General features: G+C 32.0%; 2 protein-coding genes and 1 long non-coding RNA gene across 5 annotated transcripts; 1 reads left to right on the top strand and 2 right to left on the bottom strand.

Annotated features, from left to right (window-relative positions):
• Nucleotides 1-89: 89 nt before the first annotated feature.
• On the bottom strand, nucleotides 90-5865 carry LOC112043143 (uncharacterized). Of its 3 annotated transcripts, none has more exons than XM_024078442.2 (5): nucleotides 5707-5818; nucleotides 4605-4650; nucleotides 4122-4516; nucleotides 3386-3572; nucleotides 90-2456 (listed from the first exon to the last, which is right to left on the bottom strand). In XM_024078442.2, exons 3-5 carry the CDS (start codon nucleotides 4469-4471, stop codon nucleotides 2202-2204), a joined length of 792 nt encoding a protein of 263 aa, XP_023934210.1. In that variant the 5' UTR covers nucleotides 4472-4516; nucleotides 4605-4650; nucleotides 5707-5818; the 3' UTR covers nucleotides 90-2201. The 3 variants fall into 3 exon arrangements, with proteins under 3 accessions (XP_023934210.1, XP_052737148.1, XP_023934201.1); XM_052881188.1 differs by lacking the exon at nucleotides 5707-5818 and adding an exon at nucleotides 5212-5666; XM_024078433.2 differs by lacking the exon at nucleotides 4605-4650 and having other exon boundaries at nucleotides 5707-5865.
• Nucleotides 5866-7091: 1226 nt separating this feature from the next.
• Nucleotides 7092-16854, bottom strand: LOC128198048 (uncharacterized). The gene is made up of 6 exons (XR_008250790.1): nucleotides 16506-16854; nucleotides 14996-15139; nucleotides 11322-13191; nucleotides 9810-9953; nucleotides 9448-9680; nucleotides 7092-8047 (listed from the first exon to the last, which is right to left on the bottom strand). It is a non-coding gene; the product is annotated as an uncharacterized LOC128198048 (long non-coding RNA).
• A 295-nt stretch (nucleotides 16855-17149) lies between these two features.
• LOC112043135 (alpha/beta-tubulin-N-acetyltransferase 9) lies at nucleotides 17150-19354 on the top strand. The gene is made up of 4 exons (XM_024078422.2): nucleotides 17150-17369; nucleotides 17552-17661; nucleotides 18229-18285; nucleotides 18904-19354. The coding sequence occupies exons 1-4, from the start codon at nucleotides 17293-17295 to the stop codon at nucleotides 19242-19244; spliced, it is 585 nt and encodes a 194-aa protein (XP_023934190.1). The 5' UTR covers nucleotides 17150-17292; the 3' UTR covers nucleotides 19245-19354.
• Nucleotides 19355-20194: the final 840 nt, after the last annotated feature.

Raw genomic sequence — 20194 nt, 5'->3', positions numbered from 1 at the left:
TTTTCATCCCAAAACAAATCGCTAGCTTTTTTTAGAAAAATAGTCCTTTTACTGAGACTAACAAAATACCTAGGTAGAATAAAAGACAATTTAAAATTTTATCTTTTATTTACTAAAGTTACATAAAAACATAAATAAGTTGGAATAATTTCATTTCTTAATATTAAGGACGGCACAGTTACATTGGCTACAAAATATTGTATACCTAATACAAATAAATTTATCTGTTATTAAAAACTATCATAAAGTATTTTCCAAAAAGTTCACAAATTCGTATTAGTTACATGAACTAAAACATTCAGTTATATTAAATAACTTTCACGATAAAAAATGTCGTATGTGATGCTAACTTAACTTGGATTTACTTAACTCTATAAAATACCTACATAATACTAGTGTAGAAGTATATAAAAAATCTTCGTGTTACAGTAACTAGAAATATAAAAATCGGCCAAGTGCGACAAATTTGTCTAATTAATTGACAACAGAACCCTCAAGAGTTACAAATTCATTCGCCTCGTGTTCAAAGCATCCTAGACGTTTGACGGTATTTATACCTACATTGGTCAAAGAAGAAATTCAGAGAGTGAAGTAGGTACACCCTTAAAAATGGTGTGATTTCTTTGTAAGTCTAATCTGTTTAATTGTGATTGTGTTCTGCAGTCTCTTTAGTTTTACTATAAACTATGTGGCAAAAAACCTTAAATAAATATTAATTTCATTTCTGTCAAAAAATATTTTTATAGAATAATCAGAAACTATTGATTTAAATATTAGTTTCAAAAATTAAGTAAATAATATAATTATCAAAATCATTAAAGGTACTAGAAATGCTCTTAATAGTCTAAATTAATAAATAGAATATTGTGATAAATATTAATAAATTGAATATTGTGATTAAGTCTTAAATATAATTACAAAAAAGTTCACATTGCATTGGTGGGATAAAGCTTTGATTAATCAAGGCTTATTGTCTGATAAAAAGGAAAAAAGACAAACTATAGATAGACCTTCTCATAATTATATATTAGATCTTACAGTTATGCGTAAAAATTGCCAGTTTTAATTTTTAGAAAGTGAAAGAAATGTCATTAAATTATTATATTAAAATTATTGTTAATGAAATGTATGTTCAGCTACAAAGTTGACTTAGGTAGATGCTGATATTTCAGATTGGCATATCCAAATATACAGTTTTTGTATACAATGAAAATTGTATTTCCTAAACTTTCATTTAAAACCAGAATTTCAAAGCGTCCTAGATATTTGGCGATATTTATACCTACATTGCTCAAAGAAGAAATTCAAAGAGTCAAGTAGGTATGGTACACCCTTAAAAATAATGTGATATATTGTGAGTCCAATTTGTTAAATTTTGTTTCGTGTTCTGCAGTCTCTTGAGTTTTACTATAAACTATGTGGTAAAAAACCTTAAATAAATATTAATTTCATTGCTGTCAAAAAAATATTTTTTATAGAATAATCAGAAACTATTGATTTACAAATTAGTTTCAAAAATTAAATAATTATTATAATTATAAAATTCATTATAGGTACTAGAAATGCTTTCTAATGTCAACAATTAATAAATAGAATATTGTGATAAACATTAATAAATTGAATATTGTGATTAAGTCTTAAATACAATTACAAAAAGTTCATATTGCATTGGTGGGATTAATCAAGGTTTATTGTCTGATAAACAGGCAAAAAAAGACAAAGAAACTATAGAACTTCTCATAATTATATACTTTGATCTTACAGTTATGCGTAAAAATTGCCAGTTTTAATTTTTAGAAAGTAAAAGAAATGTCATATTAAATTATTATATTAGAATTATTGTTAATGGAATGGAATAAATGACTTCAGCCATCTTTGAATGGACCTTCCATTAAATGGGTAAATGCTGATATTTCAGATTGGCATATCCAAATATTAACACCTAACCAATATACCAAATATACAGTTTCCATTGTTTGTATAGGTACAATGAAAAATATATTTGCTAAACTTTCATTTAAAACCAGCACTGTCTAATTTGAGCCATCTGTCTTTTAGCTACGTTGCCACAATTTTTGTTGATTGATTTTAAAATACATGGTAAATTTTGTTTTTGGGATTATTCTTCCGCTTGGTCCACATTGCTATAAATACCCGTACTTAATACTATACCATAAAATATAGACTGTAAAATTGTGAATTTAGTTACCACAGCACGTCAAAACTTCTCTTTCCTTATATGCCCGCATGGATGTGTAAACAGATACAACTATCCACAGAAACACTGCAAACCAGCTAGTAAACAATGCAATTTGAAGTGCAATACCAGAGTTTATGAAATCGCCTCTACGGACGTTTGGGGCATCCCTCTGGATATAGTCCATAAAGTCGAAAATCGACTGGCAGGACAGACGGAAGTGGATTGCGGTTGCATGGTCTCCTGTTGCACGTAGTTGCTGAAAATTTTTAAAAGCCTGTTACAGAACTGTTCTGCAATATAATTAAATTCATATATAAAGGGAAATCATCGTTTGCAATTTTCAGAACTGAACACTCCAAAAAGACTAGATGGATAAAAACAACATGAGTGGTGAACTTGAACGTGCATCTTTTCCCAAATTCACCACTCGTGTTGATATCTGCCTACCCAATTTTGGTAGAATGATGAACTTAGTAGCTTTGGATACCTGTCCTAATAGTTGCTGCAGTTGGAGTCCGGCTAATACTTTTATCATTCTTCTTATCCATCTAATCTTTTTGAAGTGTTAGTTCTAAAAATCACAATCTACAATTTCTCATTATATCTATATTGTCAAGTCAAGAGACATACATACAGAAGATCTGCTCAGTTTTTCTGTCATACAATGGACCTAACATTTGCATTTCAAGTAAACAGATTATAAAAATAAAAAAATAAAGAACATTTATGTATTATGGATAGCCACAGCCATCAAATGATAAGTCCCCACAAATGTCATCTATTACATACATACATTTTGTAAATATAAACATCATGTTTTTCACGATGATAATAATAATAATATAATAATAATAAAGTCTTTATTTATTTCATACAAATTAGTAATACAATTTTTTTCTTTTTCTTTTTTTCTTTTTCGTTTTTCACGATGATCGACTTAATTTAGATGTCAGCAGTGCTGCAAAAGTTACGTCGTCAAGTTATTATCGACTTTATGTTATGACTGTTATGAGATTGTTTCGCATTACTAATACAACTGTCAGTTGAAACGTCTTACGGATCATCATTCGGCGCGCGCATTATAACTCTTGTTTTCAAAACCTAAAGTCATATTATTATAGAGCTATTAATTTTTAAACATATGTTCATAAATTATGATTAATCCCAGTTAGGACATTAACTCACCCTAACTAGATATCCCCTATATTGGTGGCAAGTTTTGAGGAAGCCATCAGTCATAATGGCAGCGTGCAGTAGGTTGTAGAGAGCAAAGACAGCTGCTATAGAGGCGTTTGGTATCCAGCAGAATATCACAGCGTCGCTCTGGGCCGCCACACGAGCTCTGGATGTTACAATTATTGACTCCCCTTCACTAAAACAAGTGTAATAAGTGATTGTATAAAACAAGTATAGAAACTTCTATTTGTAGAAAGAATAAAAATATTAGTCAAGCTCAATACATGCATATTTTTGTGCATTGAATTATTTATTGGCCACACCAAGTTTTAACTTACAAGTTTGTCCTTGCAATGCTTGTTGTAGCACAAAGCAAATACATAATTAGCAGCAATATTTACAATATTAATATTGAGTCTTATCACTTTTATGTGTAATTTGTAAGATTAAAAGACAGGTACACTATTTCAAAAAGTTTTATATTACAAGAGACTATGGAGTAGTCTGCTGCCTACAGGGTCTGCCTATCTGTGTTGACTATCAGGTGTGATAGCCCTAGATAGGTGTGATAGAAGCCCTTGCCTTTATATGGGCAACCTTTGACATGTTGAGGATCAAACTTTAGCATGCAAATATGTTTGTGGGCCATTTTTAAAAGTATCAGACAATATTAAATAATATGAGAATGTTATATAACTCCAAATTTACAATATAACAGTTCCATAAAATAATAAAAATCACTTACATTTCCTCCACAGTAGTAGACTTTTCGCTCTCATACTTCCCAATGTTGTTAATGCACACTCTGTACATATGAAACACTGCCATTACCAGAGCATACACTAATATTGGTAGGGGTGCAAAGATTGCATACAAGCAATATGGATCCCGACCACCATTGAAGTACTGGGATGTGCTCACACCATAGAATATACAGCCACAGTTGGTGTTCTCAAGCCAGCTGCCAGGGCAGACATCTAAAGTTTCTCGCCAATGATTGTAAGGTATGGCTACACATATTACTGATACGCCGAGCAGTGTTGCCAGCAAACTGTACACCCAGCAAAGACGTTTCTCTGTCTCATATTGGTTCATCTTGTAATTTTGGTTTTTTGCCTAATTCATAACCTTGTATCTTTCCTGAAAATAAGTTAAATGAGTATAAATTTGTTTAGAAATTCTAACTTAACCTTTTGGGTCCTGACCCTTAAACTTGGGACACACTTACCTTTGGTCTGGTTGGTGGGACTCTTAGGCCGTGGCTAGTTACCAGCCTACAGACAAAGACATTAACAATGTTGTAAAAGCCGATAGGGTTGTGGATTTTCATCCTAGTCCTAACAAGTCAGCCCGCTTCCATCTTAGATTGCATCATCACTTACCATTAGGTGAACATGTAGTTGAGGACTAACTTGTAAAGAATTTAAAAAAAAAAATTATATTCCAAATAAGTAAGTTAAAAGTTAATTTAAATTCAAAGTAAATAATTAGTATCCAAAAAAAAATGTATGCAAGCAAATACAAGCATTTGACCGTAGTGTGGGGTTGGCAAGGAAAGCTATAGGACAACGGATTACCAAGCAAGCTTCATAAAGATATGTATGTCTACGTTTGTATGTTATGTATTACTTTTAAGTTGCGCGCAGGCGTTTATTGTATTGTGTTGATTGTAGAAATGCTGTGATAATATGATATACCTATTTGGAGCATACAAAATAAATTACAATAATGAATATGTAGGAGTATATATGGATTTTTAAAAGGTAACTCGGTGGGAACCGAGTTGTTAGTACAAAATGCCGCTGGAGGGCAGTCCCAGAAGCATCCAACCTTACCAAGGACACAACAATATAACCAAATTTTCATTTTACAAGTCTCCATAGCGTCCAATACATTTTTTCCCAACTATGTTCAATACCTTCGATCCCCCTGGTTATAATATGAAGCATCACACTCCTTTAATTAAGATAATTTCAGATTAGGGAAAACAAAATACAGATTATTTTATGAGCCAGATCAGACAAATAGGGATAGACATCGTGAATTAATTAATTATAATGTATGAACCAGTGCATTTACGTAATGAAACAACAGCTTTTTTTCTCGCCAGTATTAAGTCCACTTTCTCAGAAAAAAAATCTTTTTTTTATAAAAATCTTTAAATTATTATGTTCTGTGATAAATCGATCTATCAGTGTATGAATAATGCATGTTTGTCATGATTTATGATAAAAATCAAAAGAAATAAAATCATAAACACAAGATTAAAACACTAAAGATTGTGCTAAAGAGTACAGGCTTAAATAATGTTGCAAACAAGTGTTACAAACCTTACTCATTTAAAACAGATTCGTAGTTATTGTTAACCACTCATTAATTTATTCAGTAGATTTGAATTTTGAAAGTGTAACACAAACACAACTAATAAAAATTAAAAACCAAACTAAAAATCAGTGTTGCCAGTTGGATCTTATGAGAAGTTACCCGAAATATTAAAAAAAGTAACCTTTTTGTGTAAAAAGTAACCTTTTGACTTCTACTACTCTTGCTTTTTGCGTTCCACAGCATGGCTAAACCACCATTTCAGCCTCTGGGGGCTAAAGTAATTTTGTTTTTTTTTTAATATCTGTCTGTTACGAATACTAGCCAAGTACTAAATTACTACAAACCGAAGGAGATTTTACTCGTAAATAGAATCATCTTAAGTAAGGCCCTGATTATTTGCCTTTTACTTATGGGATAAGAAAAATACAATTAAAGAGCAAGGATTTAAAAAACAATAGACGTTAATTTCTTAAATTCATACTTGATTTTTTTAAGAAATTCAATGTGACTGCAACTTGCTTATTTCGCAACGTCAATTGTAACGTCTTCATTTATAGTGAGATTGACACAGAAACATCGATGAGTTCTTGAGCATTTGTCCACATTTCTTGATTTAACGACCGTTCTGTTTTAGATATACGAAATTGTAAGTTAATTCTAAAAATTCCGAAATATCACGTAAAAGTAACCTTTTTATTAATGTAACCTAAAAGTTACCAATGTAGTCAAAAAATCACCTAAAAGGTTACAAAAGTAACCTTCTGGCAACACTGCTAAAAATATTACGAGAAACCAAAAACTAATTGACGATGAAGTTTTTTTAAACTGGTTTTATTTTGGCAGTGTATTGTCTATGATTTTGGCTCTGAGCTTTAGCTTTTTTGAGCCTGAGAAGAAAATTACCACAGATATACACAAGTAACCGACACCACAAACGGCTAAAAAGATACAGACAGCCACAAACGGCTAAAAAGATACAGACAGCTTACTTCATAGAAACTGCTTAGCACATTTGAGAAATTTGAATTTCATTCATAATTTTAAAATCATATAACCACAAATTTCATTCATAAATTTATCCTTTATCTCTCTCATACAAGGCAAATCTTCATTAAAAATCCCTTTGCCCTCTCTTTCTATTCTATGTATATGTAGAATGTGCCTACACGGCGGAAACGGAAATGCTTGTAGTAATTTGAAAATGGTTGGAAGGGGTCGTAGGTTTATTCCGTAGTTAAATTGATTTGTGAAAGTAGGTTATGCCGTACTATTTTTGGTTATCCCATATACCCGCAAAATGTTACCGGTCTTCTGATATGCCGGTTTCGTTTATCTCGATTATTTATATTGTTACTAGACTTTTTCTTTTGTATGATAAAAAAAGGCAAAATCTTTTATTTATTTCTTTAATAAAAATGTAAACATTTCCATGCAGTAAAATACCAAATTGTACAGTTACAAAATTATATGACTACTTCACAAAATATATGACAGATGTCGCGTAATTAATGGATATAACGCATTTAAACTGGATGGAATGTGGTCACTGCTCTTTAGTAAAAAAAAGTTCTGTCTCCTATAAAAATGCTTGAACCCCTTTTTCATTTTTAGTGAATTATTTATAACTTTTGCAATTTTAGTGAGCGGGCCTTCAAATTTTTCAAAAACTATGTATAATCAATTCCGAATCGAATGACACCTCAACCATTTTTATAGGAGATGGAGAACTTTTTTTTTATACTAAAGAGCACATGTAGATCAGACTAATATGATAGATACACCACCTAATTATCTATAACTAATTTGACTATTTTTTGTGTAATAATTATTTTTCTTTCATTAGGACCCGATTTAAAACACATTGTCCGGTAAAAAATGATGAAATCTAATTTTGAATCGAAAAAACCATTATTTTAAAAACTTGTACACTTATAGAGGGTAGTAAATTAGTATAAAACGTAGAATTGTAGAATTAGGTGGCGTATCTACCATTTGCGTTTTATCCATTATTTACGGGACGTGGCCTTGTCCGGGACAGGTTAACATGCACTCTGAGGCACAGGGTGTAACACCACTAAATTCCCAACTAAGGACTGAGAATTATAAGTCAAAATTTCTTAGATGAAAAGCTCAGTATCAGTAGTATAGTATATAACCCCGGACCTCGTGACCACATAGGGTAACCACTGAACCAGAGAGGCTTATGTTATAAGTATGTAAGAGAGTTATGTTAACATAATTGTGGAACACTATAACTAAGATCTTCGTATGACTTCATTTTCCCAAGTAAAAAGCAGTGTACAGTGTACCTCTGCAACTGAAGACGTCCGAAGCATAATAATTGACCTGTAAGGTAAAATTAAGTAAATTAGTATTATGTATATAAGTATAAAGTATTTCTCCTGGAAATAGTTCACAACTGTTAAAATTATTTAAAATCCTACAGAATTTATATACATAACTAGCTGACGCCCCCCGGTTTCACCCGCGTAGTTCCCGTTTTGGTGAGAATAGGAGGATAAAAATATGCCTATGAAACTCACAAATAACATGGTAAAAGAATTTGGAAGTCAATCAGTAGATCCAGAGGTTATTTAGTTCAATAAATATTAAGCCAGACTTCTAAAGGTTATAGTTTTTGTTAGCAATTTTCCTCTTCTTTTTGAATCTTTTGGCAAATTGGAAATATCTTAAATAGTTTTTGATATTAAAAAAACAAACCCCTTATATTTTAGTTAATTGTTTATAACTTTTGCAATTTTTGCAAGCAGCCCTTTAATTTTTTCAAAAGCTTTTCAAATGTGTTTCCGAAAAAATGACACCTCAATCATAGTTCTAGGAGAAGGAGAAAAAGTTTCAATCTAAATGGCGTTTGTGAACTAGAACTAATGGGGTGTAATGCCACCAACTTTCCAAACTCACGGCTGATAATTATAACTAAAAATTTCTTAAAAGAAGGAAAAACTCAGTATCTCATTTAGCTCTACCCAGGATTTGAACCCAGGACCTTGTGAACACATAGACTAACCACTGGACCACAGAGGTTCTTTATAATATGACTTCATTTTCCAAAGTAAGGCAGTGTACACCTCTAAAACTGAAGACATCTGAAGCATATTTGACCTGTAAAGTAAAATTAATTATCATGATTTTTTGATTTACCTTCGTCAAAATCGTAAACAATTTTTACCAAAATTATATTAAACTAGCGGATGCCCGCGACTTTGTCCACGTGGAAAGTTCAGTTTTTCACAAATCCCGCGGGAACCATAGATTTTCCGGGATATTCCTAAATTAATCCAGGGTAATATCTATCTTCGTTATAAATTTCAGCCAAATCGGTTCAGTAGTTGCGGCGTTAAAGAGTAACAGCTACCCTACCATACTCCCACCCAACACCTACTCTACCATACTCTACTAAACTCTACCTCTACCATAAGTATCCTATGTTCTTCTCCTAGATCTAAGCTCCTCTCCACCAATTTTTAGCCTAATCGGTCCAGCTGTTCTTGAGGTATAAGTGTTGTAACAAACCTGACTTTCTTTTATATTTATAGATTTCTCAGACATATTAGTTACAAAAATTATACTAGTATATACCACTCATAATATTCCCACCGCACAAATGACAAAATTAGTCAAAAGGATTATCAGAGCGAATCTTCTAGTGTAGCCTTATTTAAATATTTGACATCCGTATATATTGTGATGATATGGCTTGTTCTTGTTAATTAATAAAGCCTTACGTGATTCTTCCCTCGCTTTAAGATCACCAGATTATTGGACCAAAATATTTGCGCCAGTAATCCCTCCTGTACTCTCGTCTGTTTGTCGACTCCGTTTCCCACTGGGATTTCTCCTAGTCTTCCACAAAGTTGCTTGAAGTAACGGGGTCCACCGCATGAAAGTGAGAGTGGAGTTGAGGTGCAGAGGCTAGAGAGTTACACTTCATTTGTAACTCTTATATTGCGCTTGTCACCTGTTGAAAAATGGTATGGAGTTATAATCTACAGTTCATATTAATTCTCAGTCTGGAGTAGGGAAGCTGAAGTTGTTACACTCCCTTCCCTCAGAAAGCATTTCCTAATATAATGTAATGCATAATTACCTTCATCTTATCGTAGGAACTTGGGTTTATATGTTTATTGTTTAAATCTATGGTTCTGGCACGTCCTCCTGCACCATCAGTAGCATAAGCCCGTTCAATGAAAGCCCATTGAGCATGCTGATTTCCAATGATCAAGTCCTTCTTCTGAAAATTATTACGGAAGCATTTTAACAAATGAGGAACATCATGAATATGATATACCTTGTTGTTATTAATCATATAATAAAATATATTTTCAGCGTCTTCATTACTATTATGAAGGCATTCTCTGTGTGTATCTGTTATTAATGAATTTATTGCAGCTACATTTGCAGAACCTTAATCACAGATCGTAGCTCTTAAAATAAATCCAGATTTAAATATTGCCTCAATTATTTCTCTAAGAATTCTTTTTAAATTTAAAGTCTTTATTCCATCACAGAGAAAATAATAAGCTAAAGGTATTTTCCAAGATGGAAATAAGCCACGTAACATAAAAACTAAAACTTTATCTGCAACATTATTTGCTCGTTCACCACCTATGTTCCTAGGTCTTCAAAACCCTCAATAACCCCAGAATGAATATTAAAAAATAAATTTTTGTTAACAGCCATTTTATCAAACAACAATATACACTGCAAACCCATAGTCTGTGTGTTCTTAGCACAATCAGCCAAATGCTGGAAAATAAATTCATTAATACCTGGTCTCACAGGTATTTTAGTTAATAGAGAGTTTGTAGTTGATTTGGATAGGAATATTAAATATTTCTGTAAGAATTTGTAAAAATTAAGGCTCAACTTAAATAATGTAAGTGCAAAGATTTTCTCATCATTAGTGTATCTAGGAGATTTGACTTTAGAATCAGATAATCTTAACTGTGAATCCACTAATAATTTCCCAAACTGAGTTAACAAAGGATAATTTGAAATAAAATATTGTCCTTACTAGCACAAAGTTTTGACTATAATTGTTAGCATTTGTAAGTCTCATTGCGCAACATTTGTTTTAATGTTCTAATATTCTGACGTAACTTTTGCTTCCTAGGAGTTTCAAACTTAGCTGATCGAACTCTAGGAATTATGTCAGACTTTCTATGAGGCTTGTGTCTAAAATGAGGCCTAACAAGCACAAAGGGATTCTGTGAAGCAGAAGGCAGGGGATCAGGTAAAATTGAACTCTGTAAATATTCGGACTGGGATTGTGAGCCTAGACAGACACTATTTGTAGAAATATAATTGATTGTTCGTTAATATTGACATTTAATGCGTTAGTCTGCATTTCAGGCTATTTGTGTGTTTGTGAAGTAGTAGTTACATGGTCAACTATCGTTTATTCGTATTTATTAGGCCCGATGAAAGATACCTCTAGGAACTTGGAATTTGTAGGTGCTAGAACAGCGTTTTGGTTTAAATCACTAATTTCTAAATTCAAAGTAAGTATCGCAGACTTAGTTAACCTTAACCTATGATTAATAACATAGCAAGGTAAACAGGAATATTTACGCAAAAACAGGCAATTGATCAACCATACCTTCCATCTAGTAACATCAGTATATGGTACAGCACGTAAATTAATAGCTGTTTTACACTTAGGCACGCAACAGCGCTTCATTTTGAACGAAAAACAAAAACACTTTTGCACTTTTACTATCGAACACTGAAATTAACCTAGCACATATCAAACTATAACTCTTTATTAACAATACTATACAATAATATACAGAAAATAAATAAATAGAAATAAAATCCTTGATAAATTGATTTGTAGTTTCCTGTAGTTCCACTGGTTTCACAGTTTCACTCAAGGAACATATTTACATTTCACTATAATTGCAGCCATGTTTTTTTACAAGGCAAAAATAAAACTTTAATAGAAAGGTTCAGCCAATCACAACAGAGCATAGACTGGCTTCGGTTCCGAAAATGATCGGATAATTAAAAAGGGATGGAAAAGGCATTTTCCATAAACACCACAATGTGTGCGTAAAGGATGGAGAATCCGTTAAATTGACGAATCTTTTGGCCGAAGGCACACTGGCGTGCAGACAGCTTACTTCATAGAAACTGCTTAGCACATTTGAGAAATTTGAATTTCATTCATAATTTTAAAATCATATAACCACAAATTTCATTCATAAATTTATCCTTTATCTCTCTCATACAAGGCAAATCTTCATTAAAAATCCCTTTGCCCTCTCTTTCTATTCTATGTATATGTAGAATGTGCCTACACGGCGGAAACGGAAATGCTTGTAGTAATTTGAAAATGGTTGGAAGGGGTCGTAGGTTTATTCCGTAGTTAAATTGATTTGTGAAAGTAGGTTATGCCGTACTATTTGTGGTTATCCCATATAACCGCAAAATGTTACCGGTCTTCTGATATGCCGGTTTCGTTTATCTCGATTATTTATATTGTTACTAGACTTTTTCTTTTGTATGATAAAAAAAAGGCAAAATCTTTTATTTATTTCTTTAATAAAAATGTAAACATTTCCATGCAGTAAAATACCAAATTGTAGTTACAAAATTATATGACTACTTCACAAAATATATGACAGATGTCGCGTAATTAATGGATATAACGCATTTAAACTGGATGGAATGTGGTCACTGCTCTTTAGTAAAAAAAAGTTCTGTCTCCTATAAAAATGCTTGAACCCCTTTTTCATTTTTAGTGAATTATTTATAACTTTTGCAATTTTAGTGAGCGGGCCTTCAAATTTTTCAAAAACTATGTATATTCAATTCCGAATCGAATGACACCTCAACCATTTTTATAGGAGATGGAGAACTTTTTTTTTATACTAAAGAGCACATGTAGATCAGACTAATATGATAGATACACCACCTTATTATCTATAACTAATTTGACTATTTTTTGTGTAATAATTATTTTTCTTTCATTAGGACCCGATTTAAAACACATTGTCCGGTAAAAAATGATGAAATCTAATTTTGAATCGAAAAAACCATTATTTTAAAAACTTGTACACTTATAGAGGGTAGTAAATTAGTATAAAACGTAGAATTGTAGAATTAGGTGGCGTATCTACCATTTGCGTTTTATCCATTATTTACGGGACGTGGCCTTGTCCGGGACAGGTTAACATGCACTCTGAGGCACAGGGTGTAACACCACTAAATTCCCAACTAAGGACTGAGAATTATAAGTCAAAATTTCTTAGATGAAAAGCTCAGTATCTTATATAACCCCGGACCTCGTGACCACATAGGGTAACCACTGAACCAGAGAGGCTTATGTTATAAGTATGTAAGAGAGTTATGTTAACATAATTGTGGAACACTATAACTAAGATCTTCGTATGACTTCATTTTCCCAAGTAAAAGGCAGTGTACAGTGTACCTCTGTAACTGAAGACGTCCGAAGCATAATAATTGACCTGTAAGGTAAAATTAAGTAAATTAGTATTATGTATATAAGTATAAAGTATTTCTCCTGGAAATAGTTTACAACTGTTAAAATTATTTAAAATCAGAATTTATATACATAACTAACTGACGCCCCCCGGTTTCACCCGCGTAGTTCCCGTTTTGGTGAGAATAGGAGGATAAAAATATGCCTATGAAACTCACAAATAACATGGTAAAAGAATTTGGAAGTCAATCAGTAGATCCAGAGGTTATTTAGTTCAATAAATATTAAGCCAGACTTCTAAAGGTTATATTATAGTTTTTGTTAGCAATTTTCCTCTTCTTTTTGAATCTTTTGGCAAATTGGAAATATCTTAAATAGTTTTTGATATTAAAAAAACAAACCCCTTATATTTTAGTTAATTGTTTATAACTTTTGCAATTTTTGCAAGCAGCCCTTTAATTTTTTCAAAAGCTTTTCAAATGTGTTTCCGAAAAAATGACACCTCAATCATAGTTCTAGGAGAAGGAGAAAAAGTTTCAATCTAAATGGCGTTTGTGAACTAGAACTAATGGGGTGTAATGCCACCAACTTTCCAACTCACGGCTGATAATTATAACTAAAAATTTCTTAAAAGAAGGAAAAACTCAGTATCTCATTTAGCTTTACCCAGGATTTGAACCCAGGACCTTGCGAACACATAGACTAACCACTGGACCACAGAGGCAGTCATGTTGACATATGGAACACTATAACGAAGTTCTTTATAATATGACTTCATTTTCCAAAGTAACGCAGTGTACACCTCTAAAACTGAAGACATCTGAAGCATATTTGACCTGTAAAGTAAAATTAATTATCATGATTTTTTGATTTACCTTCGTCAAAATCGTAAACAATTTTTACCAAAATTATATTAAACTAGCGGATGCCCGCGACTTCGTCCACGTGGAAAGTTCAGTTTTTCACAAATCCCGCGGGAACCATAGATTTTCCGGGATATTCCTAAATTAATCCAGGGTAATATATATCTTCGTTATAAATTTCAGCCAAATCGGTTCAGTAGTTGCGGCGTTAAAGAGTAACAGCTACCCTACCATACTCCCACCCAACACCTACTCTACCATACTCTACTCAACTCTACCTCTACCATAAGTATCCTATGTTCTTCTCCTAGATCTAAGCTCCTCTCCACCAATTTTTAGCCTAATCGGTCCAGCTGTTCTTGAGGTATAAGTGTTGTAACAAACCTGACTTTCTTTTATATTTATAGATTTCTCAGACATATTAGTTACAAAAATTATACTATTATATACCACTCATAATATTCCCACCCCATAAATGACAAAATTAGTCAAAAGGATTATCAGAGCGAATCTTCTAGTGTAGCCTTATTTAAATATTTGACATCCGTATATATTGTGATGATATGGCTTGTTCTTGTTAATTAATAAAGCCTTACGTGATTCTTCCCTCGCTTTAAGATCACCAGATTATTGGACCAAAATATTTGCGCCAGTAATCCCTCCTGTACTCTCGTCTGTTTGTCGACTCCGTTTCCCACTGGGATTTCTCCTAGTCTTTCACAAAGTTGCTTGAAGTAACGGGGTCCACCGCATGAAAGTGAGAGTGGAGTTGAGGTGCAGAGGCTAGAGAGTTACACTTCATTTGTAACTCTTATATTGCGCTTGTCACCCCCATAAACCCCGAAAAATGGTATGGAGTTATAATCTACAGTTCATATTAATTCTCAGTCTGGAGTAGGGAAGCTGAAGTTGTTACACTCCCTTCCCTCAGAAAGCATTTCCTAATATAATGTAATGCATAATTACCTTCATCTTATTGTAGGAACTTGGGTTTATATGTTTATCGTTTAAATCTATGGTTCTGGCACGTCCTCCTGCACCATCAGTAGCATAAGCCCGTTCAATGAAAGCCCATTGAGCATGCTGATTTCCAATGATCAAGTCCTTCTTCTGAAAATTATTACGGAAGCATTTTAACAAATGAGGAACATCATGAATATGATATACCTTGTTGTTATTAATCATATAATAAAATATATTTTCAGCGTCTTCATTACTATTATGAAGGCATTCTCTGTGTGTATCAGTTATTAATGAATTTATTGCAGCTACATTTGCAGAACCTTAATCACAGATCGTAGCTCTTAAAATAAATCCAGATTTAAATATTGCCTCAATTATTTCTCTAAGAATTCTTTTTAAATTTAAAGTCTTTATTCCATCACAGAGAAAATAATAAGCTAAAGGTATTTTCCAAGATGGAAATAAGCCACGTAACATAAAAACTAAAACTTTATCTGCAACATTATTTGCTCGTTCACCACCTATGTTCCTAGGTCTTCAAAACCCTCAATAACCCCAGAATGAATATTAAAAAATAAATTTTTGTTGACAGCCATTTCATCAAACAACAATATACACTGCAAACCCATAGTCTGTGTGTTCTTAGCACAATCAGCCAAATGCTGGAAAATAAATTCATTAATACCTGGTCTCACAGGTATTTTAGTTAATAGAGAGTTTGTAGTTGATTTGGATAGGAATATTAAATATTTCTGTAAGAATTTGTAAAAATTAAGGGTCAACTTAAATAATGTAAGTGCAAAGATTTTCTCATCATTAGTGTATCTAGGAGATTTGACTTTAGAATCAGATAATCTTAACTGTGAATCCACTAATAATTTCCCAAACTGAGTTAACAAAGGATAATTTGAAATAAAATATTGTCCTTACTAGCACAAAGTTTTGACTATAATTGTTAGCATTTGTAAGTCTCATTGCGCAACATTTGTTTTAATGTTCTAATATTCTGACGTAACTTTTGCTTCCTAGGAGTTTCAAACTTAGCTGATCGAACTCTAGGAATTATGTCAGACTTTCTATGAGGCTTGTGTCTAAAATGAGGCCTAACATGCACAAAGGGATTCTGTGAAGCAGAAGGCAGGGGATCAGGTAAAATTGAACTCTGTAAATATTCGGACTGGGATTGTGAGCCTAGACAGACACTATTTGTAGAAATATAATTGATTGTTCGTTAATATTGACATTTAATGCGTTAGTCTGCATTTCAGGCTATTTGTGTGTTTGTGAAGTAGTAGTTACATGGTCAACTATCGTTTATTCGTATTTATTAGGCCCGATGAAAGATACCTCTAGGAACTTGGAATTTGTAGGTGCTAGAACAGCGTTTTGGTTTAAATCACTAATTTCCAAATTCAAAGTAAGTATCGCACTTAGTTAACCTTAACCTATGATTAATAACATAGCAAGGTAAACAGGAATATTTACGCAAAAACAGGCAATTGATCAACCATACCTTCCATCTAGTAACATCAGTATATGGTACAGCACGTAAATTAATAGCTGTTTTACACTTAGGCACGCAACAGCGCTTCATTTTGAACGAAAAACAAAAACACTTTTGCACTTTTACTATCGAACACTGAAATTAACCGAGCACAAATCAAACTATAACTCTTTATTAACAATACTATACAATAATATACAGAAAATAAATAAATAGAAATAAAATCCTTGATAAATTGATTTGTAGTTTCCTGTAGTTCCACTGGTTTCACAGTTTCACTCAAGGAACATATTTACATTTCACTATAATTGCAGCCATGTTTTTTTACAAGGCAAAAATAAAACTTTAATAAAAAGGTTCAGCCAATCACAACAGAGCATAGACTGGCTTCGGTTCCGAAAATGATCGGATAATTAAAAAGGGATGTAAAAGGCATTTTCCATAAACACCACAATGTGTGCGTAAAGGATGGAGAATCCGTTAAATTGACGAATCTTTTGGCCGATTTTTTTGATCTTTTCACCGACACAGTACTTGTAAAATACATGTTTTCTGTGACACAGTGGCCAACATAGAATACCAACCAAGAAATACCTAGTTGATTTTTTTATTTTATTTTGGGTCTGTGGTAAATAATTTAATGTCAATGTCATTAAATTGCAAGTTTTGTTTGTGTTTGGTTTTGTTTTTGTTTTTTTCATGCAATTAATGTAGTTTTACGGTATTCTTACTTAATAATTATTATAGTAGATAAAGTTATCTTCATCAAAATATAATAGACATTAGACAATGAGAAATGAGAATCAATGGTAATACGATAATAAATGGACTAAACATTGTTTTAGTTCCTTACAGAGATAATCATGTACCAAAGTAAGAAGTTTATTCGATGTTTTTACTTTATTATGTTTCTCATGTATCGCATTGCTACTCCACAAAGGCATTATTATAGTTAACTCTATTTTTTTGGACAATACAATTTGCTACAGAAAAAAAACATTGAATTAATTTTGAAAAATGTAACTAAAAATCTATCAGACATTTATATTCAACAGATATCATAGTTGGATGAAATCTGAGGAGCTACAGAAGTTGACAGCATCAGAACCATTAACTTTGGAAGAAGAATATGAAATGCAGAAATCTTGGAGAGAAGATGAAGATAGTAAGAACAAATTATAACAATAATAGGTCCAACCCAACACGAGAATTATATAAACACATTAGGTTTATCCTGTAATATTTATATATGTATGTGATAAATAAAGAAATTATTTCTTTGAACATTCAATAGAAATATTTGAATAAAGTTTATAGTTCATTATTGTTTTCTATAAGATTGAAAAATTTTTTGAGACGTGATTACATGAAAATTTTAGTTTTTAAATAAGCTTATGACAACACAAGCCAAAGCACCTGTCGACCATAATGGTCTATATTTTAACTGTTTCGTAATGTCACTATAACAAATCCCTTCTTCTTCTTCTTCTTAATGTCGCGGCTCTGCAGGTCTTCTTGAGGTCCTGTATCACATTGACCGTTACCGATCTATTGTGATCGCCACTGACTAGATTTCCCCTCCAATACTGGTATTGGGGTAACAAATCCCTTACAACAGAGCGTTTGAAAAAAATATTAGTTAACATTTAGTTTGACTAAAATAATACATTGAGTAACAGTGTGACAAAATGGACAAAGCTTTATATATAAATTATATTTTTTTCATTTTCAGAATGTACTTTTATTATATTAGACAAAAGAATCTATAGTGAAAAGAATAATGAAATAGGTATGTATGAACTTTGTATGATAATGGCAAAGTTTAATTTATAATAGTAGGTATAAATTGCTATAGCTTGGAGAATTTGTTTATAACATTACCATGGTCTGTGGACAACGTGCCTATTAGACTACAAATAAGTCTGATAGAAGATAGGTAGCTTTCCATGGATGAAAGAATTTTTAAAACTGGCTTTTGGGTTTAGTCATGAAACCCAATAATAAAAATTCATTCACATTTATAATATTACTAAGTATGAAAATTGGTATATTTAATTTAAATAAATATATACATTTTATATACCATATTTTTATAATGTGTACAATAAGTAACAATAGTAAAAATTATAAAAGTCATCATTAATGAGCCCTTTTCCTCTAATGGTTTTAAAAAAATCTGCTAGGATCAGCAATGGGGGGAGGAAAGGTTGAGGTTAATACATTAAAAAATGCATTGCAAACGATGATGATATAATTTAATTGGAATTAATGTTAAGTTCAATAAAAAATTCAAAACATGTACTCTGCGGCCAATAGCGAATTTTTTAAAAATCTTTAAAGGAAAAGGGCTAATTCCTAATTAAATTATGAATATCAAGGGTTTTTATATTACATTGTTTGTTTCCAGAGTCAATGATAGGTGATACAAATATATTTATAACCAATAAAGATACTGCAACTGCAGAAATAGAAATCATGATAGCAGAAGAAAGAGCAAGAGGAAAAAAAATTGGTTGGGAGGCTGTGATCATAATGCTGTTTTATGGAATAAAATATGTTGGTGTAAAAAAATATGAAGCAAAAATATCATTTGCAAACAATGTTAGCATTAATATGTTTAAAAAATTGGGTTTTTCTGAACTATCTAGAAGTGAGGTATTTCAAGAAACTACTTTGGAAAAAAATGTATCGGCAGATTGGACTGAATGGTTGCATAGACAATTTAATTTTGAAATACAGAATTGCTGACTACCCACTGTAAATGTTGTTAGTTAAAATGCATTTTTAAAAAGCTTTTATTATATTTGTTATTGAAATACATCCATTTCATGAATAATATAATTAAATCTTTGAATATACAGGGTGCTGGGGAGTATTTCCCATAACTTAATTATTGACAGGTCCACCTAAAGAAGACAACTGCCTAATATTTATTTTACTAAAAAATAAAAACTTGTAAAAAATAAAATAAAAAATGTTTTCATAATGTAATGAATAATGTTAACTATTTTTAAATGTTAGCTTTCTGTATTCTCCGTTGAAAACAAAAAAATACTAGTGAAAGAATTATTTCGATACGTTTATTAATTCCCGAGTTATAGAATTTTAAAGTGAGCGCGGGGTGATGAGCTCGCGTTACAAAATCCTCCCTGCCAGTGCCAAATTTCATCTTTGTACGTCAAGCGGTTTACGAAATTTCGTGAGAATGACCTTTCGCATTTATATCGACTCGATAATGTTTATTAACATTATTTTCACCGTTTTGGCCATATTTTTGATCGGTGCTTTGGTAAGGCAGAAGTACGAAATACGATTTGCCTGTATCAGGTGAGCAAATGTTGTGTGATGACCACAAACGGCTAAAAAGATACGTTAGACTAGACGTTACGTATAATATCGCGACCGTTAGCGGGAGTCGATATTTATGCGAACTTTGAATGCATGTAAAATCATAACTATTTCGTATTTTTAAATAAAACAAAAACCAGTGTATCTCTATATTTAAAAGCTCTAATGTAACGAAGTTTCGAATGATTTTGCGTACCTAATAACATTATTCATTCAAATAATTCCGACTATCCATGTAACACACGGCATTATCTATATTCTATCCTTGCATTATATTTGGCTACGTCATAATTTCAAGAATGCGTTTAGATGACACATTTTAATATCTATTTACAAAAGAAATAATTTTT

Source organism: Bicyclus anynana, chromosome 4 (genome assembly GCF_947172395.1).
Source record: "Bicyclus anynana chromosome 4, ilBicAnyn1.1, whole genome shotgun sequence".
Lineage (NCBI taxonomy): Eukaryota > Metazoa > Arthropoda > Insecta > Lepidoptera > Nymphalidae > Bicyclus > Bicyclus anynana.
Note: the sequence above shows the minus strand (reverse complement) of the source record. Positions and strands in the feature narration are given on the sequence as shown.